The 22,711-nt window shown below is 42.9% G+C and overlaps 1 protein-coding gene across 1 annotated transcript in view; it reads right to left on the bottom strand.

The window, feature by feature from the left end:
• The window catches only part of GPR158 (G protein-coupled receptor 158), a 364,240-nt gene that overhangs the window by 9,188 nt on the left and 332,341 nt on the right, over positions 1 to 22,711 (bottom strand). The window contains exons 8-10 of the mRNA XM_073629786.1: positions 18,313 to 18,451; positions 14,966 to 15,071; positions 10,935 to 11,081 (exon numbers count right to left, since the gene is read on the bottom strand). Coding sequence (XP_073485887.1) covers positions 10,935 to 11,081; positions 14,966 to 15,071; positions 18,313 to 18,451 — 392 coding nt within the window. The remainder of the gene's footprint in view (positions 1 to 10,934; positions 11,082 to 14,965; positions 15,072 to 18,312; positions 18,452 to 22,711) is intronic.

Here is a 22,711-nt window from a genome sequence, read left to right as displayed (position 1 = left end):
TTAGGGGGGGCAAAGGGGGCTGCTGCACACGTAATGCTTTTTTATCTTAATGCATAGAATGTATTAAGATAAAAAACCCTCTGACTTTACAGCCTGTCACGAAAGGGTCCATCCGCTGGTAAGATACATCATTTGGCGTGCAGTACTGGGGTCCACCAGCAGGTGTCTCCTGGCAGTTTGGAACTGTCAGGGGAATCTTTCCCTGCTGGTGTTATTTCATCTTTTGGCCACAGTACTGACGTCCACCAGCGGATGGATCCTGGCAGTATGGAGCAGACAACACTCCCTGCGCTCAGGTGTTACATGAAGACAATTATTGTCAGTCCCATAAATACCCGGCAAGCCCTCACATGCTTGCCTTGGTATCTCTCTCCTTGAGCCCTGACCTTGTTCACCTGTTACCCGATCCTGAGCCTGCATCTGACCTTCCGTGCTTATCCTGACCCGATCCCTCCTGTGTTCCTGTACCCTTTAGCCCGATCCATCCCCTCCCTGTCCTGTTGGTTCCCAGTCCCTCACCTACTGATGTCCCGTGTAGGACTTTGGCCTGGATAATGTTTACGTTTCTGGAACATCCCTTGTCTTTCTGCTGATCTGCTATGTATGAACCTGGCCTGGCTGACATCTGTGATTCTGGTACTGCCCCTTGCTGTATATACTGTTGTTGTTGGTGGGTTTGTTGGGCTGGTTGTGCACTGTTTGTATTTTCTTATTTATTACCTATCTTAATAAATATCATTACTATTCACTTTCCTTGCGTTTTTGGTTATCTCTGTGCAGTCCACACAGTCTGGTCTACTAACTCTTCTGACAGTATACCAAGGCCATCCCTGACCAGACGTGGCTGCACTGAGAAACCACCCTGGTACGGTGGGCGCGCAAAAGATAAAAGATGGACTTTAATGAAATTGTCTATTATTTCTCTGCTGGCGGCAGAGGATAATGAATATTGCCGCCAGACTCTTAAAGATTGGACCAGTGACCAACTGCTGGAAACGATCCGATCAGCCCATTTTCTAGTAGATCAGGGTCGTATGTTATTTGAGGATGTTCAGCCTTTAATCCAATTATGTGCAAAGCCAGCCTTGTCATGCTTTCCCTAAGGAAGTGACGATTTCTCCCCTCCTTTCAGTGGTGACCAGGTTGAATCCCTGGTATGGTTGTTAGAGAATGATCCGGCTTTTTTTGAAGAACATTATTCCTCTTGTTCCCAGCAGGTGTTATCCGATTGCATTTGTTCAATACAATCTCTGATTAGACAGGCTGTATGTGAACCAACTTTTGTTCAACCTGTGTTACAAGCATGGTCAGATCTCCTGCATTTAGCTAAGCCACAGCAACCCAGCCCCGCCATTAGCCACCTACCTTCCCAAGAATCTTTCTCCCAGTCGCCCATGGCAACCTCAGCTACAGTCCAGTATACACAGCTTCCCAGTAAGTGCTATTACCCAGTCTCTACTCACTGCACCTATCCTGCTTCCAATCCACCTGCCTCTTCTCTTCCACCTGTAACAATCCCACAAACCCCTCCTCCAGCCACTGTTCCCTGGTCTTCCTTTTGCCCAGTTACATCCCTTTCTTACAGCCCTGCAATTACCTACAAGGCTGCGCTGGCTAAACCAAAAAAGAAACGAAAGTTCTTTCCTACCCACACGATCCTGCCAGTAACCCAACTTGCTTCCACACCAACCAACCTGCTCCAGTCTGCTTGCATGCCAGCTAAACCTGATAACTCACCTGATTCTGCCAAACCTCTGCCTGATATCCAGCCAGTGTCTCTGCCTGAAGTTCCTGTACCCCAATCTGATGTTCCCGCTTTCCAGTCTGATGTGCCCATCTTCCAGCTGGATGTCTCGATGCTTGCCTTCCAGCCGGATGTCTCGGTGTTTGCCTTTCAGCCGGATGTCTCTGCACCTGCCTCCCAGCTTGATGTCTTTGTTTCCCAGTCTGATGTGCCCGCTGTCCAGTCTGATGTGCCCGCTTTCCAGTATGATGTGCTCGCTTTCCAGTCTGTCCTGATGCCTGCCTTCCAGCCCGAAGTCTCGGTGCCCGCTTTCCAGTCTGATGTGCCTGCTATCCAGTCTGATGTGCCTGCCTCCCAGTCTGATGTCCTGATGCCTACCTTCCAGTCTGATGTCTCGGTGCCCGCCTTCCAGCCTGATGTCTCGGTGCCCGCCTTCCAGCCGGATGTCTCGATGCTTGCCTTCCAGCCGGATGTCTTGATGCTTACCTTCCAGCTAGATGTCTTGGTGCTTGCCTTCCAGCCGGATGTCTCGGTGCCTGCCTTCCAGCTTGATGTCTCTGCTTTCCAGTCTGATGTGCCCGCTTTTCAGTGTGACGTCCTGATGCCTGCCTTCCAGCCTGAAGTCTCGGTGCCCGCTTTTCAGTCTGATGTGCCCGCTTCCCAGTCTGATGTCTTGATGCCTGCCTTCCAGCCTGATGTGCCTGCCTTCTAGCCTGATGTGTCCTCCTTCCAGCCTGATGTGCCCTCCTTCCAGCCTGATGTGCCCACCTTCCAGCCTGATGTGCCCGCCTTCCAGCCTGATGTGCCCGCCTTCCAGTCTGATGTGCCCGCTTTCCAGTCTGATGTGCCCGCTTTCCAGTCTGTTGTCTCAGGGCCCGCTTTCCAGCCTGTTGTCTCAGTGCCTACCTTCCAGCCTGATGTCTTGAAGCTTGCCTTTCAGCCTGATGTCTCGAAGCTTGCCTTTCAGCCTGATGTCTCGATGCATGTCTTCCAGCCTGATGTCTCGGTGCCTTACTTCCAGTCTGATGGCTCCACTTTCCAGCCTGATGTGCCAGCTTTCCAGCCTGATGTGCCAGCTTTCTAGCCTGATGTGCCAGATTTCCAGCCTGATGTGCCAGCTTTCCAGTCTGATGTGCCCGCTTTCCAGCCTGATGTCCCTGCTTTCCAGCCTGATGTGCCCGCTTTCCAGTCTGATGTGCTCGCTTTCCAGTCTGATGTCTCAGTGCCTGCCTTCCAGCCTGTTGTCTCACTGCCTGCCTTCCAGCCTGTTTTCTCAGTGCCTGCCTTCCAGCCTGATGTCTCGAAGCTTGCCTTCCAGCCTGATGTCTCGGTGTCTGCCTTTCAGCCTGATGTCTCAATGCCCGCCTTCCAGCCTGATGTCTTGGTGCCTGCCTTCCAGTTTGATGTCTCCGCTTTCCAGCCTAATGTGCCAGCTTTCCAGCCTGATGTGCCAGCTTTCCAGCCTGATGTCTTGGTGCCTGCCTTCCAACCTGTTGTCTCGGTGCCTGCCTTCCAGCCTGATGTGCCTACCTTCCAGTCTGATGTGTCCGCTTTCCAGTCTGATGTGCCCGCTTTCCAGTCTGATGTCTTGATGCCTGCCTTCTAGCCCGAAGTCTCGGTGCCTGCCTTCCAGCCTGATGTGCCTGCCTTCCAGCCTGATGTTCCCGCTTTCCAGCCTGATGTGCCCGCTTTCCAGTCTGATGTTCCCGCTTTCCAGTCTGAAGTGCCCGCTTTCCAGTCTGATGTGCCCGCTTTCCAGTCTGATGTGCCCGCTTTCCAGTCTGATATTCCCGCTTTCCAGTCTGATGTGCCCACTTTCCAGTCTGATGTTCCCGCTTTCCAGTCTGATGTGCCTGCTTTCCAGTCTGTTGTCTCAGGGCCCGCTTTCCAGCCTGTTGTCTCAGTGCCTACCTTCCAGCCTGATGTCTTGAAGCTTGCCTTTCAGCCTGATGTCTCGAAGCTTGCCTTTCAGCCTGATGTCTCGATGCATGTCTTCCAGCCTGATGTCTCGGTGCCTTACTTCCAGTCTGATGGCTCCACTTTCCAGCCTGATGTGCCAGCTTTCCAGCCTGATGTGCCAGCTTTCTAGCCTGATGTGCCAGATTTCCAGCCTGATGTGCCAGCTTTCCAGTCTGATGTGCCCGCTTTCCAGCCTGATGTCCCTGCTTTCCAGCCTGATGTGCCCGCTTTCCAGTCTGATGTGCTCGCTTTCCAGTCTGATGTCTCAGTGCCTGCCTTCCAGCCTGTTGTCTCACTGCCTGCCTTCCAGCCTGTTTTCTCAGTGCCTGCCTTCCAGCCTGATGTCTCGAAGCTTGCCTTCCAGCCTGATGTCTCGGTGTCTGCCTTTCAGCCTGATGTCTCAATGCCCGCCTTCCAGCCTGATGTCTTGGTGCCTGCCTTCCAGTTTGATGTCTCCGCTTTCCAGCCTAATGTGCCAGCTTTCCAGCCTGATGTGCCAGCTTTCCAGCCTGATGTCTTGGTGCCTGCCTTCCAACCTGTTGTCTCGGTGCCTGCCTTCCAGCCTGATGTGCCTACCTTCCAGTCTGATGTGTCCGCTTTCCAGTCTGATGTGCCCGCTTTCCAGTCTGATGTCTTGATGCCTGCCTTCTAGCCCGAAGTCTCGGTGCCTGCCTTCCAGCCTGATGTGCCTGCCTTCCAGCCTGATGTTCCCGCTTTCCAGCCTGATGTGCCCGCTTTCCAGTCTGATGTTCCCGCTTTCCAGTCTGAAGTGCCCGCTTTCCAGTCTGATGTGCCCGCTTTCCAGTCTGATGTGCCCGCTTTCCAGTCTGATATTCCCGCTTTCCAGTCTGATGTGCCCACTTTCCAGTCTGATGTTCCCGCTTTCCAGTCTGATGTTCCCGCTTTTCAGTCTAATGTGCCCACTTTCCAGTCTGATGTTCCTGCTTTCCAGTCTAATGTGCCCGCTTTGTTGTCTTGAAGCTTGCCTTTCAGCCTGATGTCTCGATGAATGCCTTCCAGCCTGATGTCTTGGTGCCTGCCTTCCAGTCTGATGTCTCCGCTTTCCAGCCTGATGTGCCAGCTTTCCAGCCTGATGTGCCAGCTTTCCAGCCTGTTGTCTCGGTGCCTGCCTTCCAGCCTGTTGTCTCGATGCTTGCCTTTTAGCCTGATGTCTCAATGCCTGCCTTCCAGCCTGATGTCTTGATGCCCGCTTTCCAGCCTGATGTGCCCGATTCCCAGTCTGATGTGCCCGCTTTCCAGCCTGTTGTCTTGATATTGGTGCCCCAGTCTGTCAAACCAATGCCCCTTACTCTGCTTGCCGAGTCAGTGCCTGTTACACAGCTTGCCAGTAGGGAGCCCGCTGCCCAGCTCAATGACCCGGATGTACCAGCTGTCTGCCCAGATGTGCCTGACGACCAGCCTGAAATAATCTCTTCCACCGTTCTGCCCGATGCCACAGACTATGGACAATTAAGGCTGGTAAGATATATCATTTGGCGTGCAGTACTGGGGTCCACCAGCAGGTGTCTCCTGGCAGTTTGGAACTGTCAGGGGAATCTTTCCCTGCTGATGTCATCTCATCTTTTGGCCGCAGTACTGACGTCCACCAGCGGATGGATCCTGGCAGTATGGAGCAGACAACACTTCCTGTGCTCAGGTGTTACATGAAGACAATTATTGTCAGTCCCATAAATACCCGGCAAGCCCTCACATGCTTGCCTTGGTATCTCTCTCCTTGAGCCCTGACCTTGTTCGCTGTCCCTCCTGTGTTCCTGTACCCTTTCGTTTACCCTTTAGCCCGATCCATCCCCTCCCTGTCCTGTTGGTTCCCAGTGCCTCATCTACTGATCTCCCGTGTATGACCTTGGCCTGGCTAATGTTTACGTTTCTGGAACATTCCTTGTCTTTCTGCTGATCTGCTGTGTATGACCCTGGCCTGGCTGACATCTGTGATCCTGGTACTGCCCCTTGCTGTATATACTGTTGTTGGTGGGTTTGTTGGGTTGGTTGTGCACTGTTTGTATTTTCTTATTTATCACCTATCTTAATAAATATCATTACTATTCACTTTCCATGCGTTTTTGGTTACCTCTGTGCAGTCCACACAGTCTGGTCTACTAACTCTTCTGACACAACCCCTTTAAGTTTAGCATTGTGTACATATTTCCTTTCTTTATTATGGTCAGGACTTAAAACGTAAAATGTTAAAATATAAAAATCTTTTCCCAGTCTCATAAATACGAAATACTGAATACTTTAAATCTGAATACTGTATTCAGGCAACAGGTGGATTCTTAGGCTACTTTTAATGTGTTTTTTTTTATTTCTCTTTGTTTCCTATTGACAAAGTTTGTTGTTCACAGAGGTCAATAGCTTAATCTGAAATTTACACACAAATCACAGTAGTGACTTATACTACTCACTTCCGATCCCACCTTATAACAGAATGAATAACTCGAATGTAGACATAAGGCTGATGGGGGATTACACTCTCTGCTGCAAATTAAAAATCAATTTTGCTGGCCCCTTAACTTTACTCCAGCCTTCCAAAATACTGCCCTAATACAGCCACACCACCATTTTCAGAATGCCTATCCCCTTTCAGACACTGTTCATAAACAGGACTTTTCACAAAATAGGGGTGTCTTAGCAGTGTGTTTTATGTAGTTTATTATATAAACATTTATCTGGACAATGCCCTTTTTAAATTTTATATCAAGTGCAGTTTAATACTCATCCAGTGTGTCAGTTATTTTTTATACATGCATTACTGCACACATCATTCAGTGTATATATAGGTATCAGTGTTGTTAATTTGATAAATACATTCACAATCAGGAACAAGAAACATGACCACAAACGTGCTCTAAAACCAACACTGAGTGCATAGTTATTAATGATACAGGTTATCATTAATTGATTAGCCTTTGGAGCTTGATTGTGCTGATTGTGCTAGGTGATACAAAAGCACATTCTCTGCTCACATGAATTTGTCTGATCCCAACATTGGCCCCATAGCCATTGCTGCTAGATCGCCACTGGTCATCAGGTGTCTGTAATGAAAAACCAGACTAACTTGTATCAACATAAGTAAGACAGCACCAGTGGGAATTCATTATACTGGCCATTGTGCATGAAAACCATGGGCTCTATGACCTGGAACTGGAAAGTGCAAAATCTGGTGCGGTTCTGTATAGTAACCAATCAGCTTCCAGGTTTTTTTTTTGTCAAAGCTTAATTGAACAAGCTGAGGTTAGAAGCAAGCTGATTGGCTACCATGCACAGCAGCACCAGATTTTGCACTCTACAGTTTTAGTAAATTAACCCCAGTATCTCTGCTGGAAGTCTGCTTCAAGCTTTAACAACCCTTTTGGAAAAATACTACTTTCTAAGGTTAGTTTACAACTTCCCTGCTATTTTGAAGTACTTTCCTCATGTTCTTGATACATTCGGGGCAGTATTAGGTTTAGGAGGGCAATAATAAAGAATACTGCCCTCCTGAACCTAACTCGTACCCTCAATGTATTCAAAGGTTTCAGTCATATCCCTTCCTTTCTTTCCTTCAGTCTGTACATTCCTGCAGTTTCTTCTCATATTTTTTTATCCCTCAGACCTTTCATTGTGTGTGTTGCCCATGCCTGGACTTGTTCTTCGTATCAATACATTTTTGTAAGTTAGGTCTCCAGAACTGGACACAGTATTCTATCTGAGGCCTTACAAAAAATCTATATGGGGGAATCAAGACATTCTTCCTCCTGTTGGTGATCCCTCTAGTGATAACTAAAGATCTACCGTATTTATCGGCATATAACACGCACTATTTTCCCCTTAAAATCAGGTCCCCTGCGATCCCCCGCTGACTGAGCGGATCGATCGCTGACCGCGATTTGAAAATGGCGCCGCAATACACAGAGCCGGTCCTCGGCTCTTCTCGGCCACTTTCGGCTTCACTCGAGCGCCGCCCGAACCTAGCCGAGTGTACTCGGCTAGGTTCGGCTAGCTCCGCTCACAGTCACGCCCATCCCGGGCGGGACTATGAGTGGAGCCGAAAGTGAACGAGAGCCGCCGAGAAGAGCCGAGGACCGGCTCTGTGTATTTCGGCGCTGGCGGCGCCATTTTCAAACTGCAGTGACACTGACATGTATACTAAAAGTGCAGCGCTGGATATAAATAAACAGGGTGAGGCTGAGGAAATCTCCCAGGAAAACGCCCAGGTGATAATCTAAGGCCGGCAGGCTAATGCAACATGCTCATCTGATCTCACTAACCTGAGATCCATCTGATCCGGACCTATCCACCTAAGGGACAACATCCAAAGTGGAGGTCGTTTTCATGCCTTTCTTTAAGGGCTGTCTGGTAAGCCTTTAATCTCTCTGTGGTGACGGGTTTAACAGCGGTGGAAGTTATATATATATCCAACAGCGATTCTCACAAATGTCTCTATGGACACTATTTTAAATGAATAAGCACGTTTTATTCACATTTCAGTTTGTCTTCACTATATTGGGAATACTCATGGACAATATTTATTTCAAGCGAACGATTGTGCACAGTTCTTTTAATTTTATATATTTTCAGAGTTTGTTTGTATTTAACACAGTACTTCTTTAATGTTTATTTATATCCAGCGCTGAACTTTTTGTATACATGCTTAGTGGTGCCCCCTATCAGGGTTATAGTGCTCAGCCGCAGGATACCTTTTCACAGGTTTATATTCATAATTTTATTTTATTCACAATTTTATTCACAATATCTGTACACCTAGCGCCTGGGCAAGGCTGCAAAAGGACACAGACAAAGCTGCAGATCAGCACTGGCAAAGCTGCAAGGCTGCAAATGACACCAAGGCTGCTGACTGCAAGGCTGCAAATGACACCAAGGCTGCAAATGACAGCAAGGCTGCTGACTGCAAGGCTGCAAATGACTGCAAGGCTGCAAATGACACCAAGCCTGCTGACTGCAAGGCTGCAAATGACACCAAGGCTGCTGACTGCAAGGCTGCAAATGACACCAAGGCTGACACTGGACAAGCATGCAGATGGACGCTGTGCAAGGCTGCATTGATGGGCATTTAAATGTAAGTTTTTTTCCTTAAAACATTTTTTTCCTTATAATTCCCTCCTAAACTTGGGGTGCGTGTTATTCGCCGGTGCGTGTTATACGCCGATAAATACGGTATGTAAGGGAATCAGGACCTCCTTCCTCCTGCTGGTGATCCATCTGGTGATAAGTAAAGATCTATATAAGGGAAACAGGACCTCCTTCCTCCTGTTTTTGATTCCTCTAGTGATAACTAAAGATCTATATTAAGGAATCAGTGTCTCCTTCTTCCTGTTGGTGATGCCTCTGGTGATAACTAAAGATCTATATAAGGGAATCAGGATCTCCTTCCTCCTTCTGGTGATTGAGCTGTAGTTTTCCTGTTTTGACCAATTTCCAGCAATGCCATATCATGTTCTATGTTACAAACACCATATGGAAACTCAACCCCTTTTGTACACCTTTGTGTCATGAGTAAAAAGACATACCTTTGACACAAAAAGTTCAGATATATCATTTACAAACAGATAAAATAGAACAGGACCCAGTACTGAGCCTTGCAGTACACCACTAACGACTAGTCTCTGTTCTGAATGAACTCCATTTAGAGCCAAACTCTGCTATACTTTAGCAAACTGCGTATCTACTATGCACCATCCAAGGTTTTAGTCCTAGCTTGTACAATTTTTTCTATGCAAGAATTATGTGGAATCATATCAAATGCTTTGCTGCAATCAAGATATGCTTTTTCCACAGCACCACCCTGGTCCAAAACATTTCTGATATAGTCATAGCAGGCAAATATGAAATATATAATAGATGAAGAATGCATTCCATTATCATACTTAGGTCCCACCTGTAAAATAGACCTGCACTGGGGGGAATATTGACTACCATAATGTACAATAAATACATGACAGAATACGATGCAGTTGATTTACTAAAACTGGAGAATGCAAAATCTGGTGCAGCTGTGCATGGTAGCCAATCAGCGTCTAACCTCAGCTTGTTCAATTAAATTTTGACAAAAAACAAAAAGTGGAAGCTGATTGGTTTCTATGCACAGGTGCACCAGATTTTGCACTCTCCAGCTTTAGTAAATCAACCCCAATGTCTGTATGCAATTTCTAACTTCAAGTTCAACCTCTTGATTCCCTGAAACACAATCTCTATTTAGGGCTGCCATAGACCACTAGAAATTATTTTGCTGTTTAGATAACCGTATCACATTAGTTCTGTTACAATGGTACAATATTAGAAGCCTAAAGTAAAAAAAAAATTGAGGAACTACTAGACATGTGCATGAGGAAAAAATTAGTTTTGTTTCATTTTGATTCATTAATCTAGTTATTTCATTTCGTTAAATTCGGTTGATTCGTTCAATCCATTTTCGGAATTCGTATTCAAAATTCCTATTCGGAATTTTCTAATTTTCTTCGAATTTACCCTTTTTTTCGATTAAAATCGTTCAAATCAATAAATTTTCGAATCGGTCGAAACGAAAATGTTATACAGTATGGTGTTTGATTCAAATGCAGCAAAGTGAACAAACAAAAAAAAATTCTTCATCAAATGATTACAATGACTCTTTAAATTACCTTTGACTTAACAAAAACAGCATTATTTTGAAATTGTACTCTAATAACACACACAATCTTTGATTTCAGCAATATGTGTAGTGAGAATTCGACTGGAGTTCAATGTGAAATTCGATTCGAATTTCAGTCCGAATTTCCCAAATTTGGACGAATTTCGTTACGTTATTCGGAGCATTCAGTAAAATTTGTTTATATTGTAATTGGGGTATTCGGATATATCGCCCAATAACGAAAAATTTGTCCGAATATTAATTCGGAACAAAATGAACCGCACATGTCTAGTAACTACATTGCACAGAGCTCAAGTGACTACACCACTTACCTAACTATTATTATTATTATTATTATCTCATAATGGGGCTACAATATACTGTTATAAAAAAAATAGGAAAGTTTTTTTTTTAAAACATTATGTTTAACAACATATTTACATAAAAATGTAAAAGAAGAATTTGACAGCCTACCTTTAATCACCATAAAGAAAATATTTTTTTATAAATTATAGGAATGTTTTTTGGAGAATCTTTGTCATGGTCCCTGTACCTGACTATAAGAACTCAGAAGGACGTTGATGTGACATGAAATGAACTCACCCGTATATCCTCAGGGTCCAGGCTATGCTCACTCCATGCTGAGGTGATACTGCTGTTCAAATAGGATCCAGATCTCCCCATGTCTAACTCATCTTCATATGCTTCTGCTGCTATGTCGTCTCTTGGATTGTTATGGGAGCGTGAAAACTAACATAATAATGTTAATACAAAAATATATAAGTAATATAAAAAAATAATGGTAATAATAAAAATATTTTACAATTATAAGCTTGTTCTGTCTTACAGGATTAGTTGCTAGAAAAAACCTAGTTACTTGCTAGAAAGAATTCCTGTAATTATGTGTCTTTATTTCTACAAGTAATGCTGGGGCACCTGATACACAGAAGATCCTACCTTACATAGTGACTGCGTAATACAATTCAAAAAAGGAAAAGTAAATTTGGGACTTTAAATGAGGCTGGCACCAAAGGGATGCTCGCCTCCATCACGGTCATTGGTTTAAAAAAGAAAAAGAGAAGTGGGACTTTAAATGAAGCTCACAGCAGCACAAAAGCAGGTCAAGTGACCAAAATACATTTATTTGGTATAATCCATGGTATGTAAAAAACATTTTGGGCATCCAACCTCTAAAATGCTGTGGGCATCAAGCCTCTATATAATAAACCATGGATTAATTATACATAAATTATACAATAAATCATGATCCGTTGTCACACACAGAGAGCAAAGATAACAATCAATATACATGTGTACGTTTGTTACTATGACTGGACCCAAAAAGAGCCATAAAAAATAGACAGAAAATTCAAATAATAAGAGACTTAATGCCATAACAGATACTTATGGAGGTAGGTGGAATCATTGAATTCTTGATATTCCATGATAAGGGAAGATTGGTAATATTCAAAGCTCTACGCGTTTCGTGGTATAACAACCGCTCATCAGGAGCATACGTCATGGAATGATTCTAAAAATATTTTTTTATTTATAAAAAAAAAAAAATTTTCTTCAATAATTGAGCAGGAGATGAAAAATGTTTTTTATATAAGTATAGTTTAATTGTATAGAATTAATTAAAGGTTGTGTGTCCAAACTCACGTCTGCAACAGCGATCCAGTAAAACTGCATCCAGATTCGGTTTTGCCTATGGCGGTTGTTCTCATTCCCGCAGATCACCCTGTTGTCCGGCGGCGTTGCTTTGCAGCTCTCTGCGATTCTGGATGCAGTTTTACTGGATCGCTGATGCAGACGTGAGTTTGGACGCACAACCTTTAATTAATTCTATACAATTAAACTATTCTTATATAAAAAACCTTTTTCATCTCTTGCACATTTATTAAATATAATTTTTTTTTTAAATAAAAAATATTTTTTAGAATCATTCCATGACGTATGCTCCTGATGAGCGGTTGTTATACCGCGAAACGCGTAGAGCTTTAAATATTACCAATCTTCCTTTATCATGGAATATCAAGAATTCAATGATTCCACCTACCTCGATAAGTATTTGTTATGGCATTAAGTCTTTTATTATTTGAATTTTCTGTCTTTATTTTTTATGGCTCTTTTTGGGTCCAATCATAGTAACAAATGTACACATGTATATTGATTGTTATCTTTGCTCTCTGTGTATGACAAAGGATCATGATTTATTGTATAATTTATGTATAATTAATCCATGGTTTATTATATAGAGGCTTAATGCCCACAGTATTTTAGAGGTTGGATGCCCAAAATGTTTTTTACATACCATGGATTATACCAAATAAATGTATTTTGGTCACTTGACCTGCTTTTGTGCTGCTGTGTGCTTCATTTAAAGTCCCACTTCTCTTTTTCTTGTGTAATACAATTGCTTCCCTGTCTATATCCAGGGTGAATGGAGTAGGTGAGTTACTAATATATTTACAGGTTGGCTGTTTATGCTATTGTACAATTCAAAAACTCACTACAGCAACTATACACTCAACTTGCAAGTCAGTGATACACCCCCCCCCAAAGCAGGGACTCAGGAACAAAGCTAACCTTGCTTCCCCTTTCTGCTATTTTTTTCTGTTTTTGCTATGTGTTTAGAATAGCAATTTGAATGATGGAGAGCTGGTAGGGAGATGCAGGGTGAGCTGAGATGCATAATCAGTGCTAGGAGGGAGAAGCAAGGTACAGTTAGATACTGAGTCTCTGCTGGGAGTTGGAGCAGAGAGAGTTGGCCTTCTGAGAGTATGTTAGTGCTTCTATTGTGAACTTTGAAGATTAATTGCTCCACAATGTCTGCAGCTACAGAGGTCACTTGGGGTTTGTTTTTACCTTACTGCTTGCTGTGAATATGTAAAAAGATGCATTCACAAGCACATGTTGCTCAATTAAGGTCAATGATAGGGGAGTAGAATTGTACTTCCTATAGTCAATGTAGTGCAACTTACTCTCTCTCTGTATAGAAAATCACATTAAAATAAACAAGGCAGTTTTCATCTCTTTTGTGGCTGACTTCTTAAAGTGGTTCTAAAGGCTGAAGGTTTTTTATCTTCATGCATTCTGCAGCGCTCCCCCCAGCCCCCCCCCAATCTTTACCTAAGCTCCCTCCGATCCAGCAATGTTCACGATAGACTTGGCTGTCCCGGGACTCTCCCTCCTCATTTTCTGGAGCAGCAGGGGGAGCCCATTGTCTTCCATTACTGTCAATCACAGCCAGTGAGCCAATGGGAAGAGAGCAGTGGAGAGGGGGCTAAGCCGCGGCTCTATGTGTCTTATGGATGCATAGAGCAGTAGTTCGGGAGCGAGCACCCAGCGGTGCCCCGGGGAAAGCAGCTTTCTCTGGGGGCACTGCTCAAGGGGGAGGAGCCAGGAGCGCCGACAGGGAACCTGAAACCACTGCACAGAGCAGGTAAGTATCACATTTGTTATTTAAAAAAAAAATAAAAAAACAAAGCTTTAATACCACTTTAAAGTGGTTGTAAAGGTTATTATTTTTTAAAAAATATAACAAACATGTTATTCTTACCTTTTCTGTGCAATACTTTTGCACAGAGCGGCCTTTAACCTACTCTTCTGGGGTCCCCTGCTAGCACTGTCTGCGCCTCCTCTTCAGTGTCTGCTGAGCCAGGCTGTGTGCATCCATAAACACGCACAGCGTGGTGTGGCACCAACCCCTGCTTCCTTTTCAGATGATTCGACTGACAGTAGTAGGAGCCAATGGCTCCCACTGCTCTCAGCCTAGTCTGTGAGAGCAGGGAGAGAAGAACTGAAGCCAGGCACCGTGATGGATCGATACAGGACTCAGGTAAGTAAAGGTTTCTGTTATTGGAATGTTTTTTACCTTAATGGAGAGAATGCATATAAAGTGTTACTAAAGTCAGAATTTTTTTAATTAAAATAACAAACATGTTACACTTACCTGATCTGCGCAGTGGTATTGCACAGAGTGGCCCCGATCCTTCTCTTCTGGGGTCCCCGGCGGCGATCTTGGCTCCTCCTCCTTTTTATGTCCACCATAGCCAGCCGCTTGCTTTGGGGGTAAATGTGGTCTGTATGCTCCCGACCTGTGTATATGGAGCCGCGCTTAGGTCCACCCCACTTCCTCTTCACTGCATTTGATTGACAGCAGCAAGAGCCAATGGCTCCTGCTGCTTCTCGAATGCTGTGTGAAGAGGAAGTAAGGGGAGAATAGATACAGCTGTGCACAGCGCTGATCTCTTCTCCCTTCTCTTACTCTTCACACAGGGGAAGCGGAGCACAGAGAGATTGAAATAGTTTTTTTTACCTTAATGCAAACAATGCATTAAGGTAAAAACTATTTTTAGGTTTTGTAACACTTTAAGGTAAAAAAAAAACTTTTTCCTTTACAGCCACTTTAATACTGACGTTTTAATTTGGTACTTTTGTATGTGAGAGGCAGGATTCAGGAAGGAGTCTGCAATGTGTATTCCATTATCACCAGCAGACATGCTCCAGGATTACCAAGTTACAGAATAAAGGGTGTGGGGTGGACAGGTGCAGTACAGCCTCAGTGACAACTGAAGTAATGAGAAGGTAGATTATACTACATGTACTGTACATGGCTTAAATTTCATTACCTTAGGTATTAACAATAACCCCACTGTTACAGTCACCGTCAGATGAGTGTGGACAAAAAATAGCATTAACATCCAGTCTGGCTGAAGTTTTGCTGCAAGTACAAACCTGCAACGAAGAAAATAATTAGCAAATCTATTTCAAATTACAGTTGTTATTTTTTAGTCCTGATTTCAGCAGCAGTGATTACACAAGCATACGGACGTCTTTCAGAACGCTGTTTCATTAGTTAAAAATAGAATTAAATGAGATTTCTGATTGTTTCTTAGCAATATAAAAACCTACCATAATCATATCAGCATTGCTAAACTATGTTCATAAAAGGGATGGGGGAGGGATTGGAGGTATACATTGCAGTGAAAGTTTTTAAACTGTTTTTTGTTCTGTTTGGGAAAAAACCTGGAAGATAGCTCAATAAATAATTATAAAGAGATACAAGGTTAGTATAAAGATTTAGCTTATTCATTTTTCATCCTATGGTCTGTAAAAGGGAATGTTTAGGGGAATGTCAGCTGCGTATGAAGTACAGAAGATCGCTTACAATTGTGGCAGCCCTTGCCGCTCCTCTGAAAAGCTGCCTGCAAGGGATAACTTTTCAGAGGGCACGTGACAGGTGGCTGGGAGCTGACATGTTGCCTGTTCAGTGCCTGTTTTAACCCTTAAAAGCCTGCACCACCATGCCAGTTGCTTTGCACACGGTTGCAGAGCAGTTTTGGTGTGGCCCCACTCACTTGAACACAACATGGGGGGTTTACATTTTTGCCATGGGTGCAACATGTGCATTATCCCCTCCAGCCGCCTTTGCAGCTTAAAGTGATTTTAAAGAATTTTTTTCTTCTTTTTTTTTTAAAATAACAACCATGTCATACTTACCTGCTCTGTGCAGGAGTTTTGCACAGAGCAGCCCAGATCCTCCTCTTCTCGGGTCCCACGCCGGCGCACCTGGCTCCTCCCTCCTGCCAGGTGCCCCCACAGCAAGCAGTGCTCTGAGGGCACGCTCCTGACCTCCTGACCATTCACACACGGAGCCGCGGCTCGGACCAGCCCCTACATCTCCTGATTGCCTTACATGCTATAATTGAAAGCAGCAGAAGCCAATGGCTCCCGCTGCTGCCAAAAGCCAATCAGGAGCGCGAGTCTCCAGAGAGGCAAGGCTCTCGTGCACACCGCTGGATCGAGAGGGGGCTCAGGTAAGTATTAGGGGGGCTGCAGCATACAGAAGATTTTTTACCTTTATGCATAGAATTTTTGTTTGAGTATAGATCTATGTTTTCTCCATGCATGTTGGTATTCACCTACTGTTGATCTGATCTACTCACTAACTCTGTTGTAAGTCCGGTCCAAACATTAACTACTGAGAGCATTATCCTGTTTAGGATTAGTTTTGAACTTTCTCCGAGCTAAGTTGAGATTATGTCCCTGTGTTCTTGATCTTAGCTTCATACTGAAAATGCTGTCCCCCTGAACCCTATTCACAACCATGATGTATTTAAAGGTTTCAGTCATGTCCTTTTCCCCTCTTTCCTCAAGGCTGTCCTTATCCCTCAGACCTTTCACCATTTCCACTCTCCGTCTCTGGACTCGCTCTGGACTTTCTCGTCTCCAAACTTTCTAAACAAAGGGCCAATTTATTGTCCCTCAGACTATAGGAGGGTCGGACTGTGGCCACCAGGAGTCTAAAATGCCTGGGGCTTGGTGATCAGAGAAAGTAAAAAAATAAAAAAATACATAGGGGTTGATTTACAAAAGGCAAATAGACAGTGCACTTTGCAAGTGTAATTGTACTCTGCAGGGACAGTTGCTCCAGAGCTTAGTAAATGAGGTGAAGCTTCATTGTGCAAAGAATACCCAATCACTTGCAAGGAAGATTAAAAAAAAACTGCATTTTTGCTTGCACATGATTGGATGAGAGAATTCAGCAGAGCTTCTGCTCATTTACTAAGCTCTGGAGCAACTGCTATTGCAGAGTGCAACTGCACTTTGCAAAGTGCAGTCTATTTGCCTTTAGTAAATCAATCCCATAGTGTCTGTGGTCAATAGAAGAAGGAGCAGTGCCCATTATTGGTATTAATAGTGCCCCATTGTTGGTGTCAGTTAGTGGAATAGTGTCCCATCGCTGGTGCCAGTAGGAGGAGTGTCAGATTTGTCTGCCACAATGTCGCAGTCCCTCTAAAATTCACTGATCGCTGCCATTACTAGTAAAAATAAAAATGCAATGAAAATATCCCATAGTTTGTACACGATAACTTTTGCGCAAACCAATCAATATACTCTGTTTTATAGCAGAAAGTAAAACATATTGGGGTTATTTACTAAAGGAAAATCCACTTTGTACTGAAAGTGCATGTGGAAGTAAAGTCGCTGTAGATCCGAGGGGGACATGCAAGGAAAATAAAAAACAGCATTTTAGCTTGCACATGATTGGATGATAAAATCAGCAGAGCTTCCACTCATTTCAGATCTACCCCTTAGATTTAGAGCTTTCAGTGCAAAGCGGATTTGCCTTTCGTAAATAACCCCCACTTTGTTTTTTTCAAAATTGTCGGTCTTTTTTTGTTTATAGCGCAAAAAATAAAAACCGCAGAGGTGATCAAATACCACCAAAAGAAAGCTCTATTTGTGGGAAAAAAAGGACATCAGTTTTGTTTGGGTACAGTGTTGCATGAATGCGCAATTTTCAGTTAAAGTAGCGCAGTACCAAATTGCAAAAAATGCTCTGGTCAGGAAGGCGGGTAAACCTTTTCAGGGCTGAAGTGGTTAATTTGCCTAACATATAATTTAGTTGCCTCCAGGAGGGTAGACTTTAATAATGCCCAAAAATGACTGACTATTGCCGTTTTACTCCAAATTTTTGATACATTTTTAAGAAATGTACCCATTTCAGCAACATGTGTCCTTTTGAAATCAAAAACGTTTGTTTTTGTATATGAATTTCTATTAGCCAAAGCCATTGATGATCACTAGGACCCAAAGTTTCTTCTCAGCATCTCCTCTGGTTGGGCTTCTTTACTGTTTTAGAGAAACCCCTTTCAATGCCTCCAACATATCTCTACTTATGCTACCAAATGTAATAACAATCTGAGTTCTAGAACAATTTTTGTACATTCAACTTTAGATTTACCAAATGTAATATGATTTCTAATCTACCTAATCTATCTAATCAATTTGTATCCAATCAAGCAGACCCTGGCACCACAGAGTTTTTGGTAGATCTAAATAGCATTGTACAGTCAGACTGTAAAGTGTATGGTAAACTTAAAAATCACAAGCCCTTACATGATATATTCCTATTTTTCCACACAATGTAACAAAACCACATTTCTAGATAATGTTATTTTCAGTCACTTACCTAATAGCATGGAAGATAGCTGACATAATCAGTTCATTGTGCACAGCAACAGCCATGTAGCGTGGCTCATGGAATGCAGATGGGACAGTTCGTACCGCATAACAGAGGTACACACCCCAAAGGAGAAATAAAAATTCACCTGGAGGATAAGAAAGTAAAGAAATAGCAGATTATTCCAAACAGACCAGCAGAAGCTTTGTCAAGTAAAACTATGGTCTACTCTAAACTGTAGCAGAGGCATACATTTTCTTAAATGGATTCTACAATTAAAGTGTTTCAAAAGCCAAAAACATATTTTAGTTTTAGATAGAGAAGGAAACGGCTTTAACCCCAGTCAACTTTTTTGCTGTCCCATTGTGGAGATTTTCTTTCCATTTTGTCTCGAAACAGTACAAGAAGCGAGAGGTAAATCCTCTCTTATAGGGCGTACACACGGTCGGACTTTGTTCGGACATTCCGACAACAAAATCCTAGGATTTTTTCTGACGGATGTTGGCTCAAACTTGTTTTGTCTACACACGGTCGCACAAAGTTGTCGGAAAATCCGATCGTTCTAAACGCGGTGACGTAAAACACGTACGTCGGGACTATAAACGGGGCAGTGGCCAATAGCTTTCATCTCTTTATTTATTCTGAGCATGCGTGGCACTTTGTCCGTCGGATTTGTGTACACACGATCGGAATTTCCGACAACGGATTTTGTTGTCGGAAAATTTTATCTCCTGCTCTCCAACTTTGTGTGTCGGAAAATCCGATGGAAAATGTCCGATGGAGCCCACACACGGTCGGAATTTCCGACAACACGCTCCGATCGGACATTTTCCATCGGAAAATCCGACCGTGTGTACGGGGCATTAGACAGTTGTCACCAGATCAAATGTCCCAATCATTGGAAGACTTGCCCTCTATTTCTGACCCAATGACAACTCAAATGTTCAGATTTTCCCTCACTTTCAGTCTCTGTGACATTGGGCCCGAGGACATATAGAGATAATAAAGCTGGGGGGATACAGGCAACAATAAAAATACTGCCTGAGCCTAATCTATCCACACTATAAAACTGCAAAAAAAAGATATGCTGGTTTAAAGAGTATAGAGTTAAACTGACAAGTTTTCTTGACAACATATTTGCCTGTAATTATCATCCAGTGTCAAAACCTGTTAATTAAAGTTGAAGCCCAGTAAATATCTAAATATGTCATTGAAATACATGCATGTGAACTGTTTTATTTACCCAAGGTTTTAAAATGCTTTAGGTTTTAAAATGCTTAAGATCCCCCCCCCCCCTCCCATGCAAACAGTGACTACTCTCCTCTGTACTACAATTATTCAATGCAACTACGTCAAGGATCCAACAAAGGCTGTTGTCTGGAAAAGGCTACAACATAGTTGTCTGTGAAGGTTCCCATTTATCAGGTCATGATATAGCTAGTAATAGTTAGTCACATTCAACTTGTTCTTGTTCTGTTGAAGACATTTCATAGCTTCCCAATGCCACTTCTTCTGTTCCAATGAGTGTCAGGAAGCATTTATTTCCACACAGGTAGCACAGACATCATAAACCAATCACCATGGAATATGTAGATGGTGATTTCAAGAAAGAGAATTTTCAATTCTCCAATTTACATGTCTAAATGTGTAAATTGTTGTCAAATCATGGGTTAGAGACATTAAAGTGGCATTAAACAGTGTGTGGTAGACAGATTGTGTTGAAGTTCCCCACCTTTGTTCAGGGATGGTTGTTCCAGTCTGACTTAGATGGCCTTCTTTATGCTTGTTGTAAACCAGTTGTCCTCTCTGTCCAAATTGTGTACCTCATTGTCCTCGAAAGAATGCGCCTTTTCCATAAAATGTAAGAAGACTGCTGAGTCTTGACCTATAAAACCTACCCTCCCATGTTGGGCCACTCATTTGTTGAGAGATTGTTTTGTCTCCCCAATATACAGGTCAAAGCATTACTCACTACACTGCATATACCATGTTACTTTGCTTGTGTTTAGGTGTTGGGTCTTTTTAGATGTACAAACATCTGTATACATGTATTGCTGGGTTTGAACACAGGGGTGCAATGTTTGTTAAAAATCATTCTGATTTTTCCCACACTCTAGCTACACATGGGATGATTATACTTCTCCATGTGTTCTGCTTCTCCCCTCTGTTTGATGGTCTCATGTTTTTGCTGAGACCTTGAGATGCCTTAACGAAAGCCCTGTCTGAGTAACCACAAACTTACAAAACACTCCTGAGGTGTCTGTGTCCTTTGTCTTTATACTCTGTGTTTGTTGTTACCATCTTGCTTTTCTGCCTCAGGGCCTGGACCACTTGCCATCTTTGAGGAGAACATGAATTCCAAGTTCACCAAATCACCCTAAAGGATAATGCCAGGGTGGCTGTCCACCAGCTTAAGCTTACTAGAAGTTGGGAGATGCAGCAGGACAATGACTCTAAGCATCAAAGTAAACCCGCCACAGACTTGCTTCAGAAAAAGGAAATGTGCCTTTGGAATAGCCAGTCAGAGCCCAGACCTTGACCCCATAGAGCTTCTGTGAAATTACCTCAAGAAACCAATTCACACCTGTCTGAGCTGAAGCAGTTTTGTAAAGAGGAATAGCCAAATTTTCCTCCTGATAGTTGTGCAGGTCTGATCCAGAGCTATCGAAAGCGATTTCTTGAAGTCACTGCTGCCAAAGGAGAGGATGTTAATGAGAGTGATCAAATAGGTCTGTTTGTCAATGTGGAGCCAAACATGACCTACACCTACATATCATCCACATACTTGAACAAATGACTGTTTTATTCATCTGGAAGAGATCAAGGCTCTCTTCTCCACCTCCTTCATCCAAGGTAAGCTACAATGTGAGATATAGGTGATCCCACAGCACAGGTTATGGATGAAAGATTCGGTAGATGTGATGATATCCATCACTGGGACACATTGGGGTGACATAGCAAAGTTCAGTCATTTGGACTTCATTCTCCAGTTAAGTAAGCTCTATGTCTGCAAGATTATTTACTCAAGTGACCTTATTGCTTTGGACTGTTCTGCTACCATCCTTTATTCTTCTGGTTAACTCCCCTGTTCTGTTGTTATTGCTGATCTGTAGTAGCAAGTTGATGATTATGTTGATCTGTCCTTCATTGCCCTTAGCATGGTGGCTTATAGTTAAGCTTGTTATGTAAACCATTCTTTCCAAGATCTCAGTATGTAGTTTTGATGCCAAACTATGTTTAATTTCATCGACTTTCTATCTCAGAGCATCAATGGTAAAGTTGGTCTGTCCCACTTGCGTATTTAGCAGTTGTTTTTGAGCCCTTTGTCTTGGCCCCATGATTTTCACTGTGGAACCCAATGACATACTGCTAGGGGTAAGTCCATGGTGTCTGAGGTTAAAGCCTAGGTGGTTTATAAATTACTCATCACAGCTATTTATACAGAGCCAACAATTTATGCAGCACTGAAGCAGGGTTAAATGTTGTACATGGTAAGTACATTGCTATTAGGGTTGTATTGAGTCCTGACATGGAAGTTTTAAATTTGGAGCAGGAAGGCATACTAAGTTGTGTGTCGCTTAACCTAAGAGAAGAGTAGTCACTTGCTATACATGGCTAAATGCTCTGAACAATTAGATCTGTTTTTGTTTCACTTTCACCTTCAATTGTAGCTGGATACCGACCGACTGAATTAGCCAAAGATTTTTTACTAACACAATGAACTTGCTAGCTTTGCCCCTTCTGTCGCGGCATCTTATTTCTTGTGTCTCATTTTCTGTAACATAAGATATACAGAAGATATCCTTCTGTAACAGCTATTGCAGGTTGACAGGCTTGCAAATTCAGGATCAGCAATCTCGCTGCTGGAGTCCCCAAGACATAAAATATTACCCCCAAAAAATAGATACTAATATTAGGTGTACTGACATTTCTTAGAGCACAAAGTATATAAAATTTAGTTTAGGGGGAAAAAAAAAAAAACTTGGAATATATATTTTTCTTAATTATGTTTTTTTCCAGGACATTGGTCTTCCATAATCCCATCCCACTGCAGTGTTTGTTCATTATGATCAGAGCACATTATCAAAGAACAAAGCTTAAAAGTGGTATTAAGCGTGTCTCAAACTTTAATGTGTTTGCTGAGATAATGGAAATTAATCAAGTGTCCTACTTTAAATATAAAAGATTGGGGGAAATTGTAACTGCTGTAGCTGCTCATTTGCATGGTATTAACATATACATGCATTTTAAGATAAGTACATTTTAAATTACTTTGTAGCATTGCTTGTAATGGAATACTAATGTGTAAACTTCACAATGTTCTAACAGCTCTAAACAAAACTAGCAAAATTAACTTTTACTTGCTTCCACGTGTACACACTGCTGCTGTACACACTGGCACCAAAGA

This window comes from Aquarana catesbeiana, linkage group LG05, assembly GCF_042186555.1.
Source record: "Aquarana catesbeiana isolate 2022-GZ linkage group LG05, ASM4218655v1, whole genome shotgun sequence".
Classification (NCBI taxonomy): domain Eukaryota; kingdom Metazoa; phylum Chordata; class Amphibia; order Anura; family Ranidae; genus Aquarana; species Aquarana catesbeiana.
Note: the sequence above shows the minus strand (reverse complement) of the source record. Positions and strands in the feature narration are given on the sequence as shown.